The 18,554-nt window shown below is 47.7% G+C and overlaps 1 protein-coding gene across 1 annotated transcript in view; it reads left to right on the top strand.

The window, feature by feature from the left end:
* The window catches only part of LOC8052992 (dihydroxyacetone phosphate acyltransferase), a 29,787-nt gene extending 12,588 nt beyond the window's left edge, over window positions 1-17,199 (top strand). Inside the window, exons 6-14 of the mRNA XM_029979226.3 lie at window positions 527-678; window positions 4,805-4,935; window positions 5,583-5,818; window positions 8,760-9,047; window positions 11,809-11,888; window positions 12,456-12,593; window positions 15,108-15,301; window positions 15,979-16,040; window positions 16,682-17,199. Of these exons, the coding sequence (XP_029835086.2) occupies window positions 527-678; window positions 4,805-4,935; window positions 5,583-5,818; window positions 8,760-9,047; window positions 11,809-11,888; window positions 12,456-12,593; window positions 15,108-15,301; window positions 15,979-16,040; window positions 16,682-16,749 (1,349 nt within the window). The 3' untranslated portion in view covers window positions 16,750-17,199. The remainder of the gene's footprint in view (window positions 1-526; window positions 679-4,804; window positions 4,936-5,582; window positions 5,819-8,759; window positions 9,048-11,808; window positions 11,889-12,455; window positions 12,594-15,107; window positions 15,302-15,978; window positions 16,041-16,681) is intronic.
* The last annotated feature ends 1,355 nt before the right edge of the window (window positions 17,200-18,554 follow it).

The following is an 18,554-nucleotide window of genomic DNA, read 5'->3' as shown; positions in this document are numbered from 1 at the left end:
ATGAGAATTGGCATTCCACATATCATCCCAAATCCAGATATAAATTTGACTTGTTCCAGAGGGAATATGGGGAACAGTAATTTAACTGGAACCTATGTGGTATGAAGAGTTTATGGATGGATGAAGAGTGTATGGATGGATGAATGCATACGACTGAACCCTTCAAATCAGGCAGTGGCTTGCACCACCTGACGAACACATTTGATGGAAAGACATACTAACTTGCTAGAGTGGCCTTGGCTGTTCTAGCGAGTTATCTTGTCCTCTTCGCCCTATCAGTATCCTTGGTTCCTCTGCCGACGCAATGTTCATGTGGTAAAGATATTGATGCAGTGAGGACGGAGCTTACTAAGATTTTGTATAATAATACAATTAAAATAGAGAAACATTGAGGTAGGCCCATAATGCAGACGTTTTGCAGGTAATATTTAGTAAAACTAGTCACATAATCCTGTGTAAGCTTCTTTCCGAGTGCCCAGCACCTATGGATACCGTATAAGCCTCCGTTTGCGCGATGGCTGCACAGGGCTCCTGCAGACGGTCCTGGAGCTGTTCTTCACGTCAAGGGTGTCAGACATCACGGTCATCCCCATCAGCATCACATACGACCGCACCCTGGAGGAGAACCTGTATGCCTATGAGCTCCTCGGTGTGCCAAAGCCCAAGGAGTCCACCTCGGTGAGGAACGACCCCTCCTAACCCTACTAGAAAGGCAGCACGGACAGCAGGGACCCTCCCTATGCGACTCTAGAGACTTGGGGACCAGCCCTATCCCTTGCTGGCCCTTGGGGACTAGCAAGTTTCTATGAGACTCTAGGGACTTGGGGAACATTTTGGGGTACAGGTTTGTATGACTAGAAGGGACTAGGGATTTTAGGGACACAGATTCCCCAAGTTTTTACAGGATTTTGGGAACTTGAGGTACCTCCCAGGGAAGCAGGTCCACAGATGAGCACTCTGTGTAAGCGTCTGAGCAGAGGTCGGCATTTTAGGTCGCCCTCACTCACCCTCACAGCCACACCCACCTAAACCCCTCACTCACCCTCACCCTCACAGCTACACTCACCTTCAGCCCCTCACTCAACCTCACCCTCACAGTCACACTCACCTTCAGCCCTTCACTCACCCTCACTGAACCTCACGGCCCTCACGCACTCACGACCCTCACGCTCCTCACGGCCCTCACGCCCCTCACGGCCCTCACTGCCCTCACTCACTCATGGCACTCACGCCACTCACAGCCCTCACGCCACTCACCGCCCTCGCAGCCCTCACCGCCCTCATCGCCCTCACGCACTCATAGCCCTCACGCCACTCACCGCCCTCACAGCCCTCACGCCACTCACCGCCCTCACGCCACTCACCGCCCTCACGCCACTCACTGCCCTCACGCCCCTCACCGCCCTTGCGGCCCTCACACCCCTCACTCACTGATGGCCCTCACGCCACTCAGGCCAGCTTCAGATGGGGCAATTTCGCCCAGAAACTTTACGTCGCAACACCAGCAACATGGGCCGCCCGCGATCACACGCAGCAACCAATTGCTGCGATTTGCCATCGCCATCATAAAATTTTATTTTTCTTGCACTATTTAGACACAATTACGCGTTATAAACGTGTTTTTATTCATTTAAATCTCGTTAAGAATACTAATGCACCTTTCTGAAACAGTTTATTTCCAAAAAACGATCGATTTCAAACCAGAACCAAGTCTTTCGGTGTCATCATCACCGGCACAAGGTACCACGTGAAAATTTTGCGTCCCTGATTGGATGCAGCCGCTTCAAACGTATTCGAATTGCTCCGAGTTGCTTGCTTATTTCGAGCTGGACCCGATCTCAGCAATTCGTGTCGATCTAGGGAAAGCTAGAGAACAACCCGCCATTAACACCAAAATTGCTGAGAAAGATGCTCGATCTGAAGGGGGCCTCACGCACTCACCGCCCTCACGGCCCTCACACACCTCATGCACTCACCGCCCTCAAGGCCCTCACGCCTCTCATGCCACTCACTGCCCTCAGGCACTCATGACCCTCACACCCCTCACACACTCACCGCCCTCACACCACTCACGCACTCATGGCCCTCACGCCACTCACCGCCCTCACGCCCCTCACGCCCCTCACGCACTTATGGCCCTCACCGCCCTCACGGCCCTCATGGCCCTCACCGCCCTCACGGCCCTCACCGCCCTCACCGCCCTCACGGCCCTCACTCACCCTCACCTCACCTGTGAAGATGAGGTTGAGTGAGGGTGAGTGAGGGCCTTCATGAGTGAGGTTTGCCGAGGTATGCGTCTGAGTGGCTCAAGCGGTGGGCACTGGGCATGTACAATCTCTGATTTCTCTGTGTGGTCATGTACCAACGCCCATGCTGGCTGATTGTAAATGGCATGCTTATCCATACGCTGGCTTCCTGTCCATTGGAACCGACTTGGTGCCACCAGACAACCTCTTGTTTTTCCTGGGGTAGAGTCTTTGCAGGGGGAAAGGGGTTGGTGAACGCGAGAAGGGAATGATGATTGCATTGGTCTGAGTGGTCTTCCTGCAGGAATGACACGCTGCAATAAATGATTTCCATTGGAGTTTTCTCACTTCCGTGTCTCTCCCACAAGTGGTTGCTGTTAGAACAGTCCCCACGCATGGCCGGTCTGCTTTGATAGTTGATCTATCGGGCTCTCTCGAACAACGACACCCTCAAATAGATACAGTGTAGACCGCATATAACGTATGTCGCGGGAGTCGCGAAAATCTGCACTATAAGCGGTACCGCGCTATAACCAAAACATCAATTTTTCAGGCCAAAATACATGCCATGAGACCACTTACCTTTGTAAAACAATTTATTTTATGTTAGATGAAAAATAAAGCTTAGTTTGAGGAAAGTCTTTATTTCGCCAGACTAGTACACTTCTCTCTCAAGTGTGTCACACATTTCGAAAGAAATGAGCGACTTTTGCCTGGCGCAGCCTTTTAACGGTGTCGCAGGTTGCGGACAAACGTTGCGAGCGTTCAGGATTGCTAACCCTAATCACTTTTCTGCGGTGATCAAAACGCGTGAAAATTTGCATCCTTTATATGGTACGCGCCAGTAATACCTTCAACTTGAGCACAGGCATGAAATGCTCCAAATAAGAAATCCGGGCGATGTTCGAAAACACAAATGCTTAGAAAGCACCACTGTAGTCGAGGTAAACAAACACGACGACACGGGCGTTTCTGCCGTCTTGACAGTGCCGCCACGACATCCGCACGAGTAGGTAGATCTTCTCTTCTAGTACGTGCTGGGTTATCGTAGCGACACACAACGAAAATTCACTGTCAAGGATAGCGCTTTTACGCGGAACGATGAGCTTCCACCACGCCGTCTACGTTGACGATCACAACTGACGCCATGTTTGCAGGTAGAAGCCGGCCCGCGACCGGCATGCAACGCGCACGAACAGTTCTCCTCTACTTGCGATTGGTCTGTCGTTGCGGTTGTTTCCAACGCAGCGGAGGCAGCCACGCATGTGAACGACATGTGCGTGCGTCCCTCCGTCGCTATAGCAACTGAAGCCTCTCTCTTCGCTTCTTCGAGCAACCTCCTTGCCCCGCGAGTGCTGCTTGCGGCTAGCACCATTATCTAGTGTCGCACCGGGAAGCGTGCTCGCTGCGCCGGTGGGTCGGCGCGGTCGGCGGGCTGTTCTGGAAACCGCACTACAACCGGTATTTCCCTTCGCGCGCCTGCATTTTAAGCTGCATGTAATTACATGGAGTTGTATGGGAGGCGAACCGGTGGTTTAAAAAAGCCGCATTACACCCGGTCCTGCACTATAAGCGGTTACGTTGTGAGTGGTCTATACTGTATGCGAGATTACTTTGCTTGTGCACATACACAAGTACAATCAGGCACACCGGAGGAGGAAAGATTTTGGTATGCCGGTGTTTCATAGATAAATTGGCCATTATCGAAATTTTTACGTTGTAAGCATTTGCTTGTCACGGTGTCTCGTTAGCCAAATGCACACCAGGCAAATCTGTAGCCACCAATGCTTGCAAAGTTCAGCTATCTTCTCGCCCTCATAGTTGAGACAAGCTCTTGTGCTTTCTCATAAGCTCCGCTCTGTGCACAGAAGGTACAGTCTCGAATAAAAGAAACGCAAATGACAGCGCGACAGCCCCTTGCTCTTGCCGCACCACTCCACGGTCGTCAGCGGAATCTTTTGCACATCTTGTGACGCGCTTCGAGAGTAGTGACAGTGCCAACGTGCCGGCCCTTTCAGTAAATAGAGTTTATTGATTCGTTTCAGTTTACCTCAAAACAGGGTACTAATCGTCGAGCCTTTGTCGTGTTGACAATGCGACTCTGACATTTCTGAGTCACATTGTCAACGCGACAGTGCGACTGTGCCCCATGATGACACGCAGTACAATAATATTTTATGGGTTTCACACTACAGTGTGAATCGTCACGATACTGTAATATTGATTTTAGGCCGATCTCATTATGTCACTGCTAGGCATTCAGAAAGTGCATGCTACGTTGACAACTTTGCGATAATCACCGCATGTGGTGGAAGACTGAAGTGAATAGGTGCGACTTTCATTTACCGAAATGGACAACCACTTGGCACCGTCACTGCTCTCTTAAGGCACATCACGCGCTGTGGAGAGCTTCTGCTGGAGACGTTAAGTGCTGTCACTCTGTCGTTTACGTTTCTTTCGGGACTATATCTCTGTGTTCACAACCGGACATTCAGGTGTCGACCAGAAGCAATCTCGGAGATAGAGTGACCTGTCAACGCTTGTTTTTTTGGATGCAGGGACTCGTGAAGGCCAGGGGAATCTTGAGCGACGACTACGGCAACATCTTTATAAAGTTCGGCAACCCCATGTCCGTGCGGAGCTTCTGTGGTCCTCACGTGGACCGATCAATTCATAGCGTCCATCCCAGGTAAAGAAACGTCGGTCTCCAAGTGTTTGTCACAGAATGCCTGTCCTGGGCTGGTGGTCATTAGACGCTGGTAACAAGACGTTGATCGAAGGGTCTAGGTGCGTCTGGTGTCGCTTCCGCAGTCCATTGCTTGCTGTCGCCCAGTGGCGGACACTCACTCTCAAATCCGAGACTCACAATATTTTTTTATGATGTTTGTATCTTTTTTTTCCGGAGATACCCTGCCAGGCCGGCTGAGAAGAATTTATGACATGTCCGGCGCATCGAAACGTTGGTCGCAATTTCTGGTTGGGTTTGGAAAACTTTCAGATGTTGAAAAGGTTGGTTTTGGGAGGCTGGTTCTTGGGTATTGTGAAAACTTGGTTTGGGAACATTGGGTTGGCCTTGAGGATTCTGTACCTTTCTCCAAACATTTTTGTTTTGGGCCAAGGCTAACGAACCATGAGCATGTTTCCAATAAAGATTACCGTGACTAGTGATGGAATTCTTGAAGCTACCTGAGCTGGCCTTGCTCTCGAACCAATCCAAATGCACTTCCATGGTGGCGTACAAATTTCCAACGCAGCATTGCCGCGACGCGAGCCTCCCCTTCTAAACTCGTCGCTGCGCACGCGTCGACTCGCGAAAACGTCGTCTGCTGTACGCAGGTTCGAGACGCACGTGAGCGACGAAGAGGCAGCTGCATGTGCCAGGCTGTCCCGCTGGGTGGTGAAGGCACATCACCGCTGCATGGCCATGTCCGCGTTTCCCCTGGCCTGTCTGGCACTGCAGTGCCACCTGGGACAGCAGCGCGCCACCCACATGGCGCTCGACCAGCTTGCCGGCGAGGTCCTCTGGCTGCGAGACCTGACGCAGCGCCTGGGAGCCCTGGTGCACTTGGACGGTGTGTAAACTTCCCCCCCCCCCCCCCCTCTTTTACTCATTTTAGAAGGAGTATTCTGCTACAGTGTCTGCAACGCGTCTCCAACTGGTATGTTTACCGCGCCAGTTGTCGTAGAAGTGTCATGCTCTCGCCGGCCACAGTCCTGGCGGTGGTACAGCAGTGGTGGTAGATGTAGCAGACGCCTGCTTTGCTGCTGGTTGCACTCCAGCTTGATGGCTCACTGGAGCTTCGGCAGCCGGAAGTTGAGACGCCTTGACATCTGCGACGCTCACATTCCCTTGTTCCTTTTTCTTGAAAGTTCTACGAACAAATGCCGGGATCACAACGTCCGACAGCTTGACACTCCGACTTTTGTGACGTCGTTTGTCGCCACTTGGAGATAACTTTCAATGCATGTACGAAATAGGCCGCTAACCACATGGCTCGGAAACACGTGCCATGCACCGTAATTTTGCCAATCCCTAGCTGCGGCGATCGGCGACACCCTTCTAAGGGAAAGCAGTCGCGACAGAAGTCCTAACGGTTTCCAGAGTGGAGAAAAGACTGGAGTTGCTAACACTGAGATCACTTTGCTCGCCGGGTACACAGCTTGCATAAGCGCAGTGTTGTTCTAATGTTTTATTTGTTTTAATGCCCCAGAACAATATTTTTGTTTGGATGTGGTAGCACAAGGTTGAAATTTTAAGAGATACAATTCGTATACTTTTTCTGACACTAGAAAATGAAAAAGGTTGAACTCCTTCGCAGGAAAGTCGTAAATAAATTGGACAAAGCTAGTTCATGCCAGAAAAAGTTCATGCTCTTTAGAAAATGAAAGACCAAAAACAATTCATGCAGAAATTTAGCCAAACATAAAATCCCACAAAGAAGCAAAAGAAAATAGTCTATACAGTACCCTCAACAGTCTCAATCATAAAGTTCACAAGATAGTTTACACTTGAAAAAGTTAATTTCATCAAAAGCGTCCAAACATGGAGACTCTTTAAATGAGAGTTGCATGCAAAATGATAATAATATTTTTCCTTGAAGGGAAGGGTAAGATAAAGAGTGGTGCCCACAAGATCGAGCAGATGCATGAAAATCTACAGAGGTTACCAGGTCAGATCAAAGTGTCCATGAATTACTTTGTGCAGAAAGAGAATATCGCGGGTGAGTCGGCGAGTGGATAGATTTTGTAAATGCAGTCTTTTGAGTACTAGGTAGTTGTAGTCATTATAATATCTTCTGTTGAAATATTTATTGAATATAATTACGTTTTTGTACTGTTTCAATTTGCAACACATCAAGAGCCGTGACCGTGCTCCATGCTACGCTACCGAACTCAAGTTTTGTTCGTGTGAGGCAGGAAAATAGACATACAATGCAAAAATAACTCCTAAAGTCACATAACAGGCAAGAAAGTAAGCCAAGCCTTCGTACAGAACAGGCAACAATCTGGTTAACATGACCAGAAAAAGAAAACTGGCGTCGAAATAGATTTCGAGGTCATGAGTCATGGCAATACGATAGTAGCAGATTAAAGAACATAAGGGCAAGATGAAATCTCGCATTTGCATGACATTGTCAGCAGTTTTGTTTTATCTTGATTAACTAAGCATCGAGAAATTCGCTGAACACCACTCACAAGATCATTTACGAAAAGAGGGAATAGGAGAAGCCCTATGTTAGATCCTTGGTCTACCCCAGATGTGGGTATGAAGGTATCAGGATAGCTGTTCGATATCCTAAGGCTTCTTTGACAATCAGTCAAGTAGGTCTGAAACCAACTTTACTAGAAGATTCTGTGAAAAACCATATAAGGACAATTTATATAGTAGAAAATCATGATTTACTTTATCAAACACCTTGGCCATGTCAAAATAGACATCTACTTAACCTCGAGAGAAATATGTAACCACTGAATAATCAAGAAATTAATGAAGATTTGTTTCCACCGAACAACCCCTCAAAAACGCACATTGAACACTACTAAATTTATGTCGAAAGTAATAGCAAACACGCGAGTGTATGATTACTTCGAAGATTTTATAGTGCCTAAAGTGTGGCTTCGACTGGTGTTCCTAGCATCGTGTTCCACCCGTGCCTCTTAAAAGGTCCCGAAGCGTCCATAGATTACGTCACGAGAGCCAGCCTGTCACGCCGTCGGATGTCGCGATTTTGGCGGTCGGTTGTAGAAGTTCTGGCAAAACGGACAAGCCAATGCAGGTTTCGCCGTTGCTGCTGCACGAAAGCTTTGGCAGCCACAGATGGAAACGCTGCGGCAACGGGGAAACCTACGTTTTCGCCGTCGCCGCCGCTTCTTAACTTGTGGCTGCCAAAGCTTTCGTTAACTGTCCAGCTGGGGAGTGAGCCACAGCAGTACGAGGCATCTGCCACATCCATTACTGCCGCTGCACCGCCTCCAGGATCACAGCGGGCAGCAGCGGGACACTTCTTTGATGTCACCAGGTGGAAATCGAGGGACCACAAATGAGGACGCAACAAGCGCATCGGTCTGATGTGCATTTCAGGCACCGCACTCCCGGTGCATAGTTTAAAATTTTTCACTACTGCCAGCCCATCAGGCTAAAGCAGGAGTGGATGATAGTGATACAGTGGACCTTTTTCGAGTAACGGGAGCCATCTGGGGGGTTGTCCGTGAACTACAAATGAAGGTCAGTTCAACATGCCTCCGTACATTGGCATTGTGCATGTTCTATCGGTTTTCACACCTTTTTATGTTTCACATTACCAGTGCTTAAAAAAGAATCGTCGACGAAGACAAAATATGTCCGAAAATAAATGCCGGCAATGTTGGTCATGGCCTCCGAAGATAGCAATAGCAGGAAGGAAGGCCAGGGGAGGGAGGGCGTATGCATGCACAGTGGCTTACTGGAAAAAGATCTATTGGCACATTTTTCACCGATACGAAACGCTGACAATGGCACGCTTGCGACCACAGGAGGCTCGCAGCAGCAGGACCCTCTCGGTTGGCTCCGTCGCGAGATCCGCCTCCACTCCAACCTGCTCCGCCTGAACTCCGACGGCGGGGTGGAGCTCGTGGAGCAGGCGGAGCTTGCTCCCGGCCAGAAGGGGGCGTCCACCTCGCTGCGCATCTCGACCAGGACGGCGCAGGCGGCGCTGCCCCACATGATGCTGTACCACTACGGCAACCAGGCACTGCAGGTCTTGGCGCCGGCGTGCATGGCCGCGCTGGCGCTGCTCATGAGCTCCGTGCCACGATCCCAAGGTTATTGCACACTCCTTCGGCGTGGATAGTAATATTCTGAAATCTCAAAAGCGAATGCCCACCCATTTCGAAGAGATAAATGGCGAAAACTATAGAGCGGACGATCTTTGAGAATGATACGGCAAAGCTTCATTCAAAATAACCGATAAACACCACTCACTCGCCATCAACCACACGATACGAGAACCAATCCCGCAAATCGCAAACGCGGCAGATTCGTGTTCCATGGTGTGTTAAACACGTGGGAACTCGCTACAGATTGTTGCGTCACGGAAACTGACGCAGCAGATCGCGAAACTGGTTCCGCGGTGGGTCAAAAAGGCACGGGAACCTGCTACAAGCTTGCATGTCACGGGAACCGACGTCGCAGATCGATGCATTGCATTCGCCTTTCACGGTGGTTCGCGGCAACCCGCTACAAACTTGCTTGTCACATTAACTGATATCGCACGTGTGGCTCGTGGTCGCGGCAAACTTGGGTTTCACAGTGCGACAAACACATGGGTACCCGCTCCGAGCACTCTCGTCGCACATACCGCTACCGCAAATCGCACGGTCTATCCTTCGGGAATCGGAGGTGGGTGACGTTCCTGAATTTTAGAACTGCAGATAATTGGCCAAAAAAATAGGACGGGCGATCTCCCGGGGGAAGGTGTTCATACGGGAGTCTGTGGCAGACCCTTTTTCAAAAGCCGATCGAGCAACACTGGCAGTCATCGTATGCTTGGCACCGCTTCCTGTGCAAAGCATGCGACCGAATCCGAGAGTTCACGCCGAGCGCTGGCGTAGTGCTCCTGTCGAAGAGGTTTGGACTTCGGATAATCAATGCAGCAGCTACTGAAGGGCGTACACTTTTGAGACGGATCTATGAGTGTCAGTTTGTTGAACCTTACGCTGGGCTGCAGAGGATGCGACGAGCCAACGCAGTCAATACTACACCATGCCGCGCTAGTGTCACGTCACCTTCGGGAAGGGTGCAGCGACACGCGGGGCGCCTATACTCTTGATACGTTAACAGTGCTAAAGTGGCTAGGATGGCTCGTGGCGTCTGCTAGGGTCCGTCGTAAGGTGAAGCAGAGCATAGCATTAGATTGATTAGTCCCCGCGAGGTGTTGCAATGTTTGTTTGTGTCAGGAGAAATTTTTTCATTTCTTATGGGGAATCGGTTTTTGTTGTATATCGAAACCTGCTCGCACTTTACGATCCCCTCATCTTTTCATTGAGAAAATGTGGCAATTTAGACGACTTGCAAGGTTTTGTCTCTTTCGAGGTCGACGGAGAGCCGTCGTCACAAGGAAGTCGTTGCGGCCCGGGAGTCGAGGGTCAACAACAGACATTCATATTTGTGACTAATAACGATCAAGATGAATCACTGTCATTATCAAATTCAAGTCGCAACTTGAATTTGTGTCTGTAATATTCAATTCGCTATCAAAAATATGAGCCATGAATAGTAACACGTTCAGAAAAAATTAATTCATATTGTTTATGACAGATGTTTAGAATGTTTAGAAAGTGAATGAGAATATTTTTCTAGCAGATATTCATAGTCCTAATAAATACATTATTAGGACTATGAATATCTGCTAGAAAAATATTCTCATTCACTTTTGTCTAAATGAAGGTTGCAAATAGCACCATGGACTTTGCTCATCTCCTCTGTAAAGTTAATTTTCGTGTCAATTTTTGCTCTACTAGGCTTTTTTTCTTTATATACTGTAAACAACAGAATTTTCGTGTAGACCTAATTTTCGCGAATCGCCTACCATTTGCGAAAAATAGGTCCCGTGAACAATTCCGGTAAAATGAAAGCACATTGGAATCTCTATTGAGATCCCACCGCGTCACGAAAATTAAAACCTGCGAAGTATTCCAAAACTTCAGTTTTTACATAAATCGCGAAATATTGAGCCTGCGAAAAATAAGTCGTTTACAGTATTTGTTTACCTTGCAACATATCACCCGTTTTTCTAATCCAGACTTTCTGTAACAGTGTCACCGCTCCGGATCTCGACATCCGTGCCTCAGCCTCCGAGTTCCGCTGCCTGTCGACAAATTCAATTCTTTACCAACTAATTTATATGTTTGTGTTTTGTACGGCCATAATATCCCGAGAGATAGCCCACCTAAAATTGAAAGCGAATTGGGTGAAAATAATGTGCGATAAAGAAATAAAAGTTGAAAAAAATGCTAGCTTTAGATTTTGTGACCTAGGAAACTGATGATTGCAGGGAGGGGAGATGAACCAAAAAGACGACTCTCCCCACCAGTCAGCAACGTTCGCTTATCTCCGTCGTGGTTAAGTAACACAATTTCCGTTGAGGTTGCCATTGGCCAGGGCCCTGCAATTCCTAGAAGTGGGCTATCTTTCGGTGTTTTTAAAGAAATAGCAAATCGTGCCAAAAATAGAAGGCAAATCGTGCGACGGGGTGGGGCATCCCCGAGAGATGCCCCACCCCGTCGGGGGTGGGGCATCTCTCGGGGTATTAGGGTATACCATTTCTATTAGCACGTCTTTAGTGTGATTCTGTATATATTTGTTTCTTGTGGTGTATTGTGGAAGTGCACCAATCTACAGACCATAGTGGTTGTTTTTTGTCACTTTAAATAAAACTTAATATTGTTATTATTAATAATAATAAAATAATAATAATAATAATTGGAACTATGAGTGCCTTATTACCGGTGAGAAAGTGACATCCTCAGTGCAGGTAGCAAAACTCCGTTGCAAGAGGGAACTTGGGTCTGTTGTTTGCCGCAGGTCAGGTGTACGAGAACTTCAAGAAGCTGCAGTCCCTGCTCCAGCGGGAATTCGTCTTCGAGCTGGACAAGATGGAAGGAGTGGGTACTCCTCGTTTCTGTTCGGTGTGACATAGAGGACAAAGGCGGGAAAGTTCCCCAGAACTTGGGTAGTTTGAGGACCCCCGTCTAGAGGCTGTTTCACACACTTGCAACTGCTTACGACTGTGTTCCTTAAAACCTCTTCACATTTCTGACGACCAAAACACTTGCCACTTCCGTAAATTTTTTTTTTCCGGATCAATTTTTTTTGGTTTGAAACTTTTCTTGACAATTTTTTAAATGACTATTTCTCGTAGATAGTATACATACACATTTGATCTCGCTAATTCCTTATCACGTTCGCTCTAGTGAAAAGCAGTTCCGGGGTGAGCCATAGATGGTGTCGGCGTGCCGGTGTGTTTTAGTGTGTTTTGTGTTCGCCTGTTGCAAGGGATTTTAAGAAGTTTTAAGGCACTCGGTTCTAAGGAGTCACAAGTGTGTGAACGGGCCTTAAGAGTTTCTGAGAACTCGGTCGTAAGCAAATGCGAGAGTGTGAACGGTCCCCTACAGTGTTGTTGTCTTCGGTTAATTGGTCCTCATGGGGCTGAATCTGGGATTTCCTCGCAGAGCTTCCTGGAGGCAGTGTACTCCCTGCGGAGCATGAACCTGCTCTCCGTCCTGGGCTGGGAGCCCGTCTCTGCTGAGAGCAGCGGCTCGCTTCGCTTCCTCGCCAGCCACCTGGCTCCCTTCCTCCAGGGCCTGCAGGTAGCCAACGGGGACGCGGGAGGCCTCCGCGTTGCATAGCGGTCGCGGAAAAGGGTGCAGTTGTGTTGTTCTAACAGCGCTGTCGTCGACTTCCTCGATCGCGGCCACCGTTGGAAAGCTGCGTTTGTCAACCGCGAACGTGCCTTTGGAGGCTGATTTACACATTTGCATTTAGGTGCGACCGAGTGCGTGGTAGCTGCTTGCTACGTGTGTGTAGAGAGCCTGTGTTACGGGGAGTGCCCAACTGCTCGAATCGGGGTCACACGGTTTACAAGCCGCACTTGCAATACGAGCTGCGAGGAGGCGACCAAAGCGTGGATCGTCTGCGAACGTCTCCGCCTTTCCGCCCACTGCCCTCCTCGTCGCGCGAAAGGGCGGCCCGTGTGCACTTGCGACCGATCGCCGCGGGAGGTTTCCGTCATTAAATTGCAAACGCTCCGCATGGTTCGGGGTGGACCCTCTCTACAATCTGGGCTCTCTAACTACAAGAGGACACTGGCGCCATCTGTCGGGTGGCCCTGGAACTGTGTGCAAGCAGGCTGAATTTATTACAGTGTTTGCAAGATGAAATCTGTGCTATCTGGCGAAAATTGTCATTAATAACTGGGGTTTCCTGTTTTCCGAGTTCATTTCTCATAAAATTAGTAAGTTGTTTTTCTGAGTTGATTTTTCGCTGGTTTGGGGGTTTATCGGTGTTTAGGTTTGTACGATTTCAAATTCTTTGAAATTTTGAGTTTAATTTTACTGCATTCCAGTTTTTCGAAATTCAATGTAAAAATAAATGTTTGGGCAAAAAGCGCCCCAAATTTATAAAAACTCACGGGTATTGAAAGATATTTCTGCAGCTGCATTTGGCATTGGTGCCCTTATAGTCGGCAGTGTTAACTGTCCCACAACAAATATTGCAAGCAAAGGTTGCTTCAATAAACGCTGGCACTTTGAAATAGCCAAACTCCTTTTTTGTAGTCGTTAGGTAGCATAAAACGTTTCAGCTTCCCTTCCACTCCTATGAAACATGCAGGTTCATTACTTTTACTGTGATAAGAAGACAAGCCTTCATCTTTCTTAGAAACAAAATAGTTCAGTCGAAACTGGAAACTGGAGCAGTGTTCTTGTCTTCACCCGGAAGCACATTGGCCCATTGTACCAAACAATGTAGTGACCCATTACTGAAAGAACCCTGACGAGATAAATGGGAACTTCCTTTTTTTTAATAATCCTAGACTAAAAGAAGAAAAAAAAAAGAGATGTGGCCTCTCCTCAGGACAACTAGAAACCTTGTTCCCTGGCAAGTTTTATTCATAAAATACCATAATTTTTTTTTTTGCCATGTGACCTTAAAATTTAGGGCTTTTCGGTTAAATTCGAATTGACGAAAATTTTACTGTAAAGTGTTTTTCCGAGTTTATTTTTTTCTTTAATTTTTACGAAAATAGGAAATCCTTGTTGTAATGCTGTCAAAATTATTTCGAGCCCACGGCAAAAACATGGTGCGCAAATAATTGAGGAAACATTCCGAGGACACCTAAGCGCTTCTTATGAGTTGTGAATGCGAAAGCATGAATGTCGTTCTTTCTCCCCCTTAGTTTGTCTGCGGTGTACTGCTGTGGACAGCCATGTTTCACTACTGCCGAGGTTGCGGCCGTTGATGATATAGATGCCTTAGGCGCCGCCATGCTTCTCGGCGCTGAGAAGAGCAGACGCAACTGCAGCTTCCCCTCCGGCGACGACTGGCATAAGAGCGACGGCCGAGCGCACTCCTTCCTGGCGTGCAGGCCGGGGTGCCAGGAAGAGGGCTTCTCTGTGGGGTGGCGTTCCTTGTAACAATACGTATCCCGGCCAGTGGTTATCTAGGAAGCCGTGTTGCTGGGACTTTTCGCGTTTCTCGCAGTTCCAGACGCCACCAGCTCCTGGGAATTACTTGTCGCCAGCTCCTTGCGCTGTTCGCGGTTACAGACGCCACCTTGTTCACGGTTACAGGCGCCACCAGCTCCGCTTCGTAGGACAGTTAATGCTCTCGCATTAAAACATGCAGACCAGAAGCGTCGCCAGCAGTCGCGACGCACTCAGCCAGACCCAAATGCAAATGTGTGAACCAGCCTTTACAGCGGGCTCTGCATTCCGCTGGGGTCACAATTTGTGATCCCAGCGGCTTTGGCTCGAACTTCCAGCTGGCTTGCTATCTGTGGCATTAAGTTGACTCGCTTTCTCTGCAGCTGCCCCAGTCATTATCGTGCCTCAAGGCGCAAGCTTTAGTGGTCCACTATCGACACCTCCCGCAAGAAATGTGCGGGACTAGAATGGTGGTAGACATTTTGGGCTAGTCGGTAGATCGAACTTACAAATATAAAGATAGCAACAACGGATGACAGACAAGTGGACAAAGTTTTCAGAGAGACCGCGGACTTACTATTGAAGTTGCCACACAAACGGCATCCACGTTCGGCGTTCTCGACAACGTCAATTTCGGAGAGGTTGCGACACGTTGCTGATGAAAATTTCGGTCCTGAGCAGGTGGTGTGTAGCTACTTGCTGGAAGCTGGGCACGGCGAAGTAGCGGTGCCCGAACTGGTGAAGCAGTGCCAGTGCTCGGCCGAACGGCACTTGCTAAGCGGTGCGCTGAGTGACCACCGCGTGCTCTCCTTGGACCTGCTGAACAACTCCCTGGTCTGCCTGTGCTCCCTCAATGCTGCCAGCAAAGAGAAGAGGTGGGCTCTGTTTCGTCCTTTTTCGCTAGGGCTCATCCTGGTGATCGGGGTCACCGTTGTTTTTGGCGCTTCATCAGTTTTTTGTTGTCGTTAAAATTGTCATCAATGTCATAATATGCCCTCACTATAATAGTTATAAATCATAGTATTTCTCCCGTCATTGCTGCATCAGTATCATTATCAACACCATCACCAATGTTGTTTCTTTTAGCAGTTTTTTTTTTTTATTAGGTTAAGGCCTGTTCACACGTACAGCATAGCGCTGCTTCAGTGCTGTTAGTCAGCGTTAGAAATAGCAGCGAACTTGCTGATGTAGCTCCGACTTTGCAGTATATTTGTGATCAAGCACCGATAGCGCTGAGGCAGCTCTAGTAAGTGATACATCAGTTTTGTTTTTAGTGTTTACTGAGCACTGTGCTGCACATGAGAACCGGCCTTTATTTATGATCAAATAAGTCACTCCCATCGTGATTGTAAAACTTTGCCTTTGAACTTCAGTTTGACGTCGTTAGTATGTGTAACTGAGTAATGCCAATGTTTTGAGGACACGAAAGATAATTGCATTCCTGAATAACTGAAACATTGATGCTACGAAAGTTGCAATTATATAACCAAGCCTCCGACCACTCCAAATGACACGGTTAGTTTGAAATTTAAGTGGCATTTTTTGGTTGCAGGAAGGACTTTGTGACCCTTGTGCCAAATCCGTCGGCAGTCTCCAAAACCCTCGCACAGATTGGTGAGTATGGGAGAAAGCCTTTTATTGATTTATTTCTACCAGAGCGAATTCCGATTATTGTTAGCACGCTTGCTTTCAGGCAAATTGTGACTGGCCTGAAGTATCACCAAATCTCAGACTCGAGACTTTATTGCTTTACCGAGCACGATGCGTGTGAATCATTTGGCGGGCTAGCATGCATTCTCAAGAAAGCCTAAAGGCTTTCTTGAGAATACCTGTTACCTGGCTTATAGGCATACCTGGCTTATAGGCAAATTGTTTTTGAATACATACAACAGGGTTTGTTTAATGGGATTGAGTGAATTTTGCCTACAACAAGATTGACTGTAAGTGGCTCCTCGTAGAAATGCTACTTTTTGAGTGGTATAGTATGTTCCTGTCTTCATTTGTAAAATACCTTTGTTCGAATAATATTGTAATGCATGTTGGCAAACTCCAGGCACGAAATACGAGCATCGATTGATGCACCGCTCCACCTGAAGATAGTTTTTCAACTTATGCTTCTCTCTGTCTCCCCACTGATGCTTCTCTTTTATGTATTTGGTTTGTTTTACAATGAAATACTAATATTTGGGTACGTGTTATGCGAGCGCTTTCACTGCTCTCGAGACTGAACTTTTTTCATTTCTCTCTTTTTGCAGATTTCTTCCTGGACGGTTTGGCCGAGCTTTCGACAGAAAACATTGACGTGTCCAGGGCCAAGCTGTAATCTCGACGAGGGCGTTTAATTTATTACGGTCTGTCATAATTCCAGTGGCAGTAGCAAGGTGATACTGAAGTGACAGGGCTCTACTAACACCGGCCCAGGTAGCACACAGTGCGGGTCTGGCTCCACGTTGTTGTAGCATATTGTGAACATCACACGTGACCATCGTACATGATCTGCCTATATGGCTACAGGTTGCGATTCATGTGCGCACAATGCATGACCATATCGGGCACATGTGCTCACTTGAGCCACAAATGGATGCCTAGATGGTCCCTTCATACCATGTGCCAACTATAGGTATGACTAGAGCTTCCATGGAGGGGCACTCCACACATGTCTGTTTATGTAGGAGAATACAGCAACATTCTGTATGGGTAATTACTGCCATATAGTCAACTCCTATATCAGTTATTTTTTAGGAGTAGAACCAATAAAAAATGTGTTACGGATTGTGAGAATATTTACTTTGAGGCTGTCGAAGGGAGAATACTCACTTTGACAGGGCTCTCTGCAGGGATGTTCATTTTGAGGAGGCTATGAAATAGGTAGGTGTAGGTTTCACATTTTAAGCATATATTAGTACCTACTGTGCCTGGCACATAGCCAGGATTTTTTGGGGAGGAACTCGATACCTAGTTTATCACAGTGCAATGGGGCCGTGCCATTCCGAACGTAGATCAGGTGTTGTGTAAGCAATGCATTTTGATGTTTGCTTCTGATCCTTTGTATGTGTTCGTTGTAATATAAAATACCATATTCCAGTAGAACATCGACGAGTTTTGGAGAAAACCACAGTGAAAAATCACTTCGCTTAGACATTCTGTCAAATTCAGTGAAGGTGCGATATCACTTGACAGGACTTCTAACGGGCTTAGTATCAGAGTGGTGTGACATGTGGCAAAGGTATTGTGAATGTATAGATAATTTTTCTGCACCTATGAATGTCTTCTTTGATGGCATTACATCATTTTCTCTGAAATGCTACCACACATACAACCTGAGTGTGAAAATCCTCCGTGCCTATTATTTCAGTATTTTACTAATATGCTGTTCATAACTCACTACACTTTCCGTCCAGAGCTCGGCTTTCTGACATTCTCGTGCACACACTTCCCATCCTCCGCCTATTTTTTGTCGCATAAGAATCAGCAAACTTTCAGTCGAAAAGCTAACTCTGGTGCTGTCCCACACCAGTCGCTGCTCATAGCACACCGGTGCAAAGTGGCGAAGCTTGACGCATGCGACAGTAAAATGGCAAAGCTTGACGTGACAAAGTGGTGAAGCATGACGCGTACGATGGTGCAAAGGGGTGAAGCTTGACGCATGTGATGATGCGAAGTGGTAAAACTTGAATGTTTGACGGTGCAAAGCGGCGAAGCTTGATGCATGCAACAGTGCAAAGCTTAATGCGTGCAACAATGCAAAGTGGTGAAGCTTCACACGTGCGACGATGCAAAGTGGTAAAGCTTGACGTATGCGATGGTGCAAAAGTGTGAAGCATGACGCGTGCGACGATGCAAATGTGCGACGGTGCAAAACAGCGAAGCTTGACGAATGCAATGGTGCAAAGCAACGAAGCTTGACGCATGCAACGGTACAACGCTTGATGCGTGCAACAATGCAAAGTGGTGGAAGCTTCACGCATGCGACGGTGCAAAGTGGTAACGATTAATGCATGCGATGGTGCAAAGTGGTAAAGCTATAAATATGTGATGGTGAAAAGTGGTGAAGCTTGACAGGTGCGACGGTGCAAGTGGCGAAGTTTGAATGTGCAAACGAGTAAAGATTGATGCGTGCAACGATGC

The sequence above is a fragment of the Ixodes scapularis genome, unplaced genomic scaffold, assembly GCF_016920785.2.
Source record: "Ixodes scapularis isolate PalLabHiFi unplaced genomic scaffold, ASM1692078v2 PGA_scaffold10__122_contigs__length_95168666, whole genome shotgun sequence".
Taxonomy (NCBI): Eukaryota; Metazoa; Arthropoda; class Arachnida; order Ixodida; family Ixodidae; genus Ixodes; species Ixodes scapularis.
The sequence above is the reverse complement of the archived record's forward strand: the minus strand, read 5'-3'. Positions and strand labels throughout refer to the sequence as shown.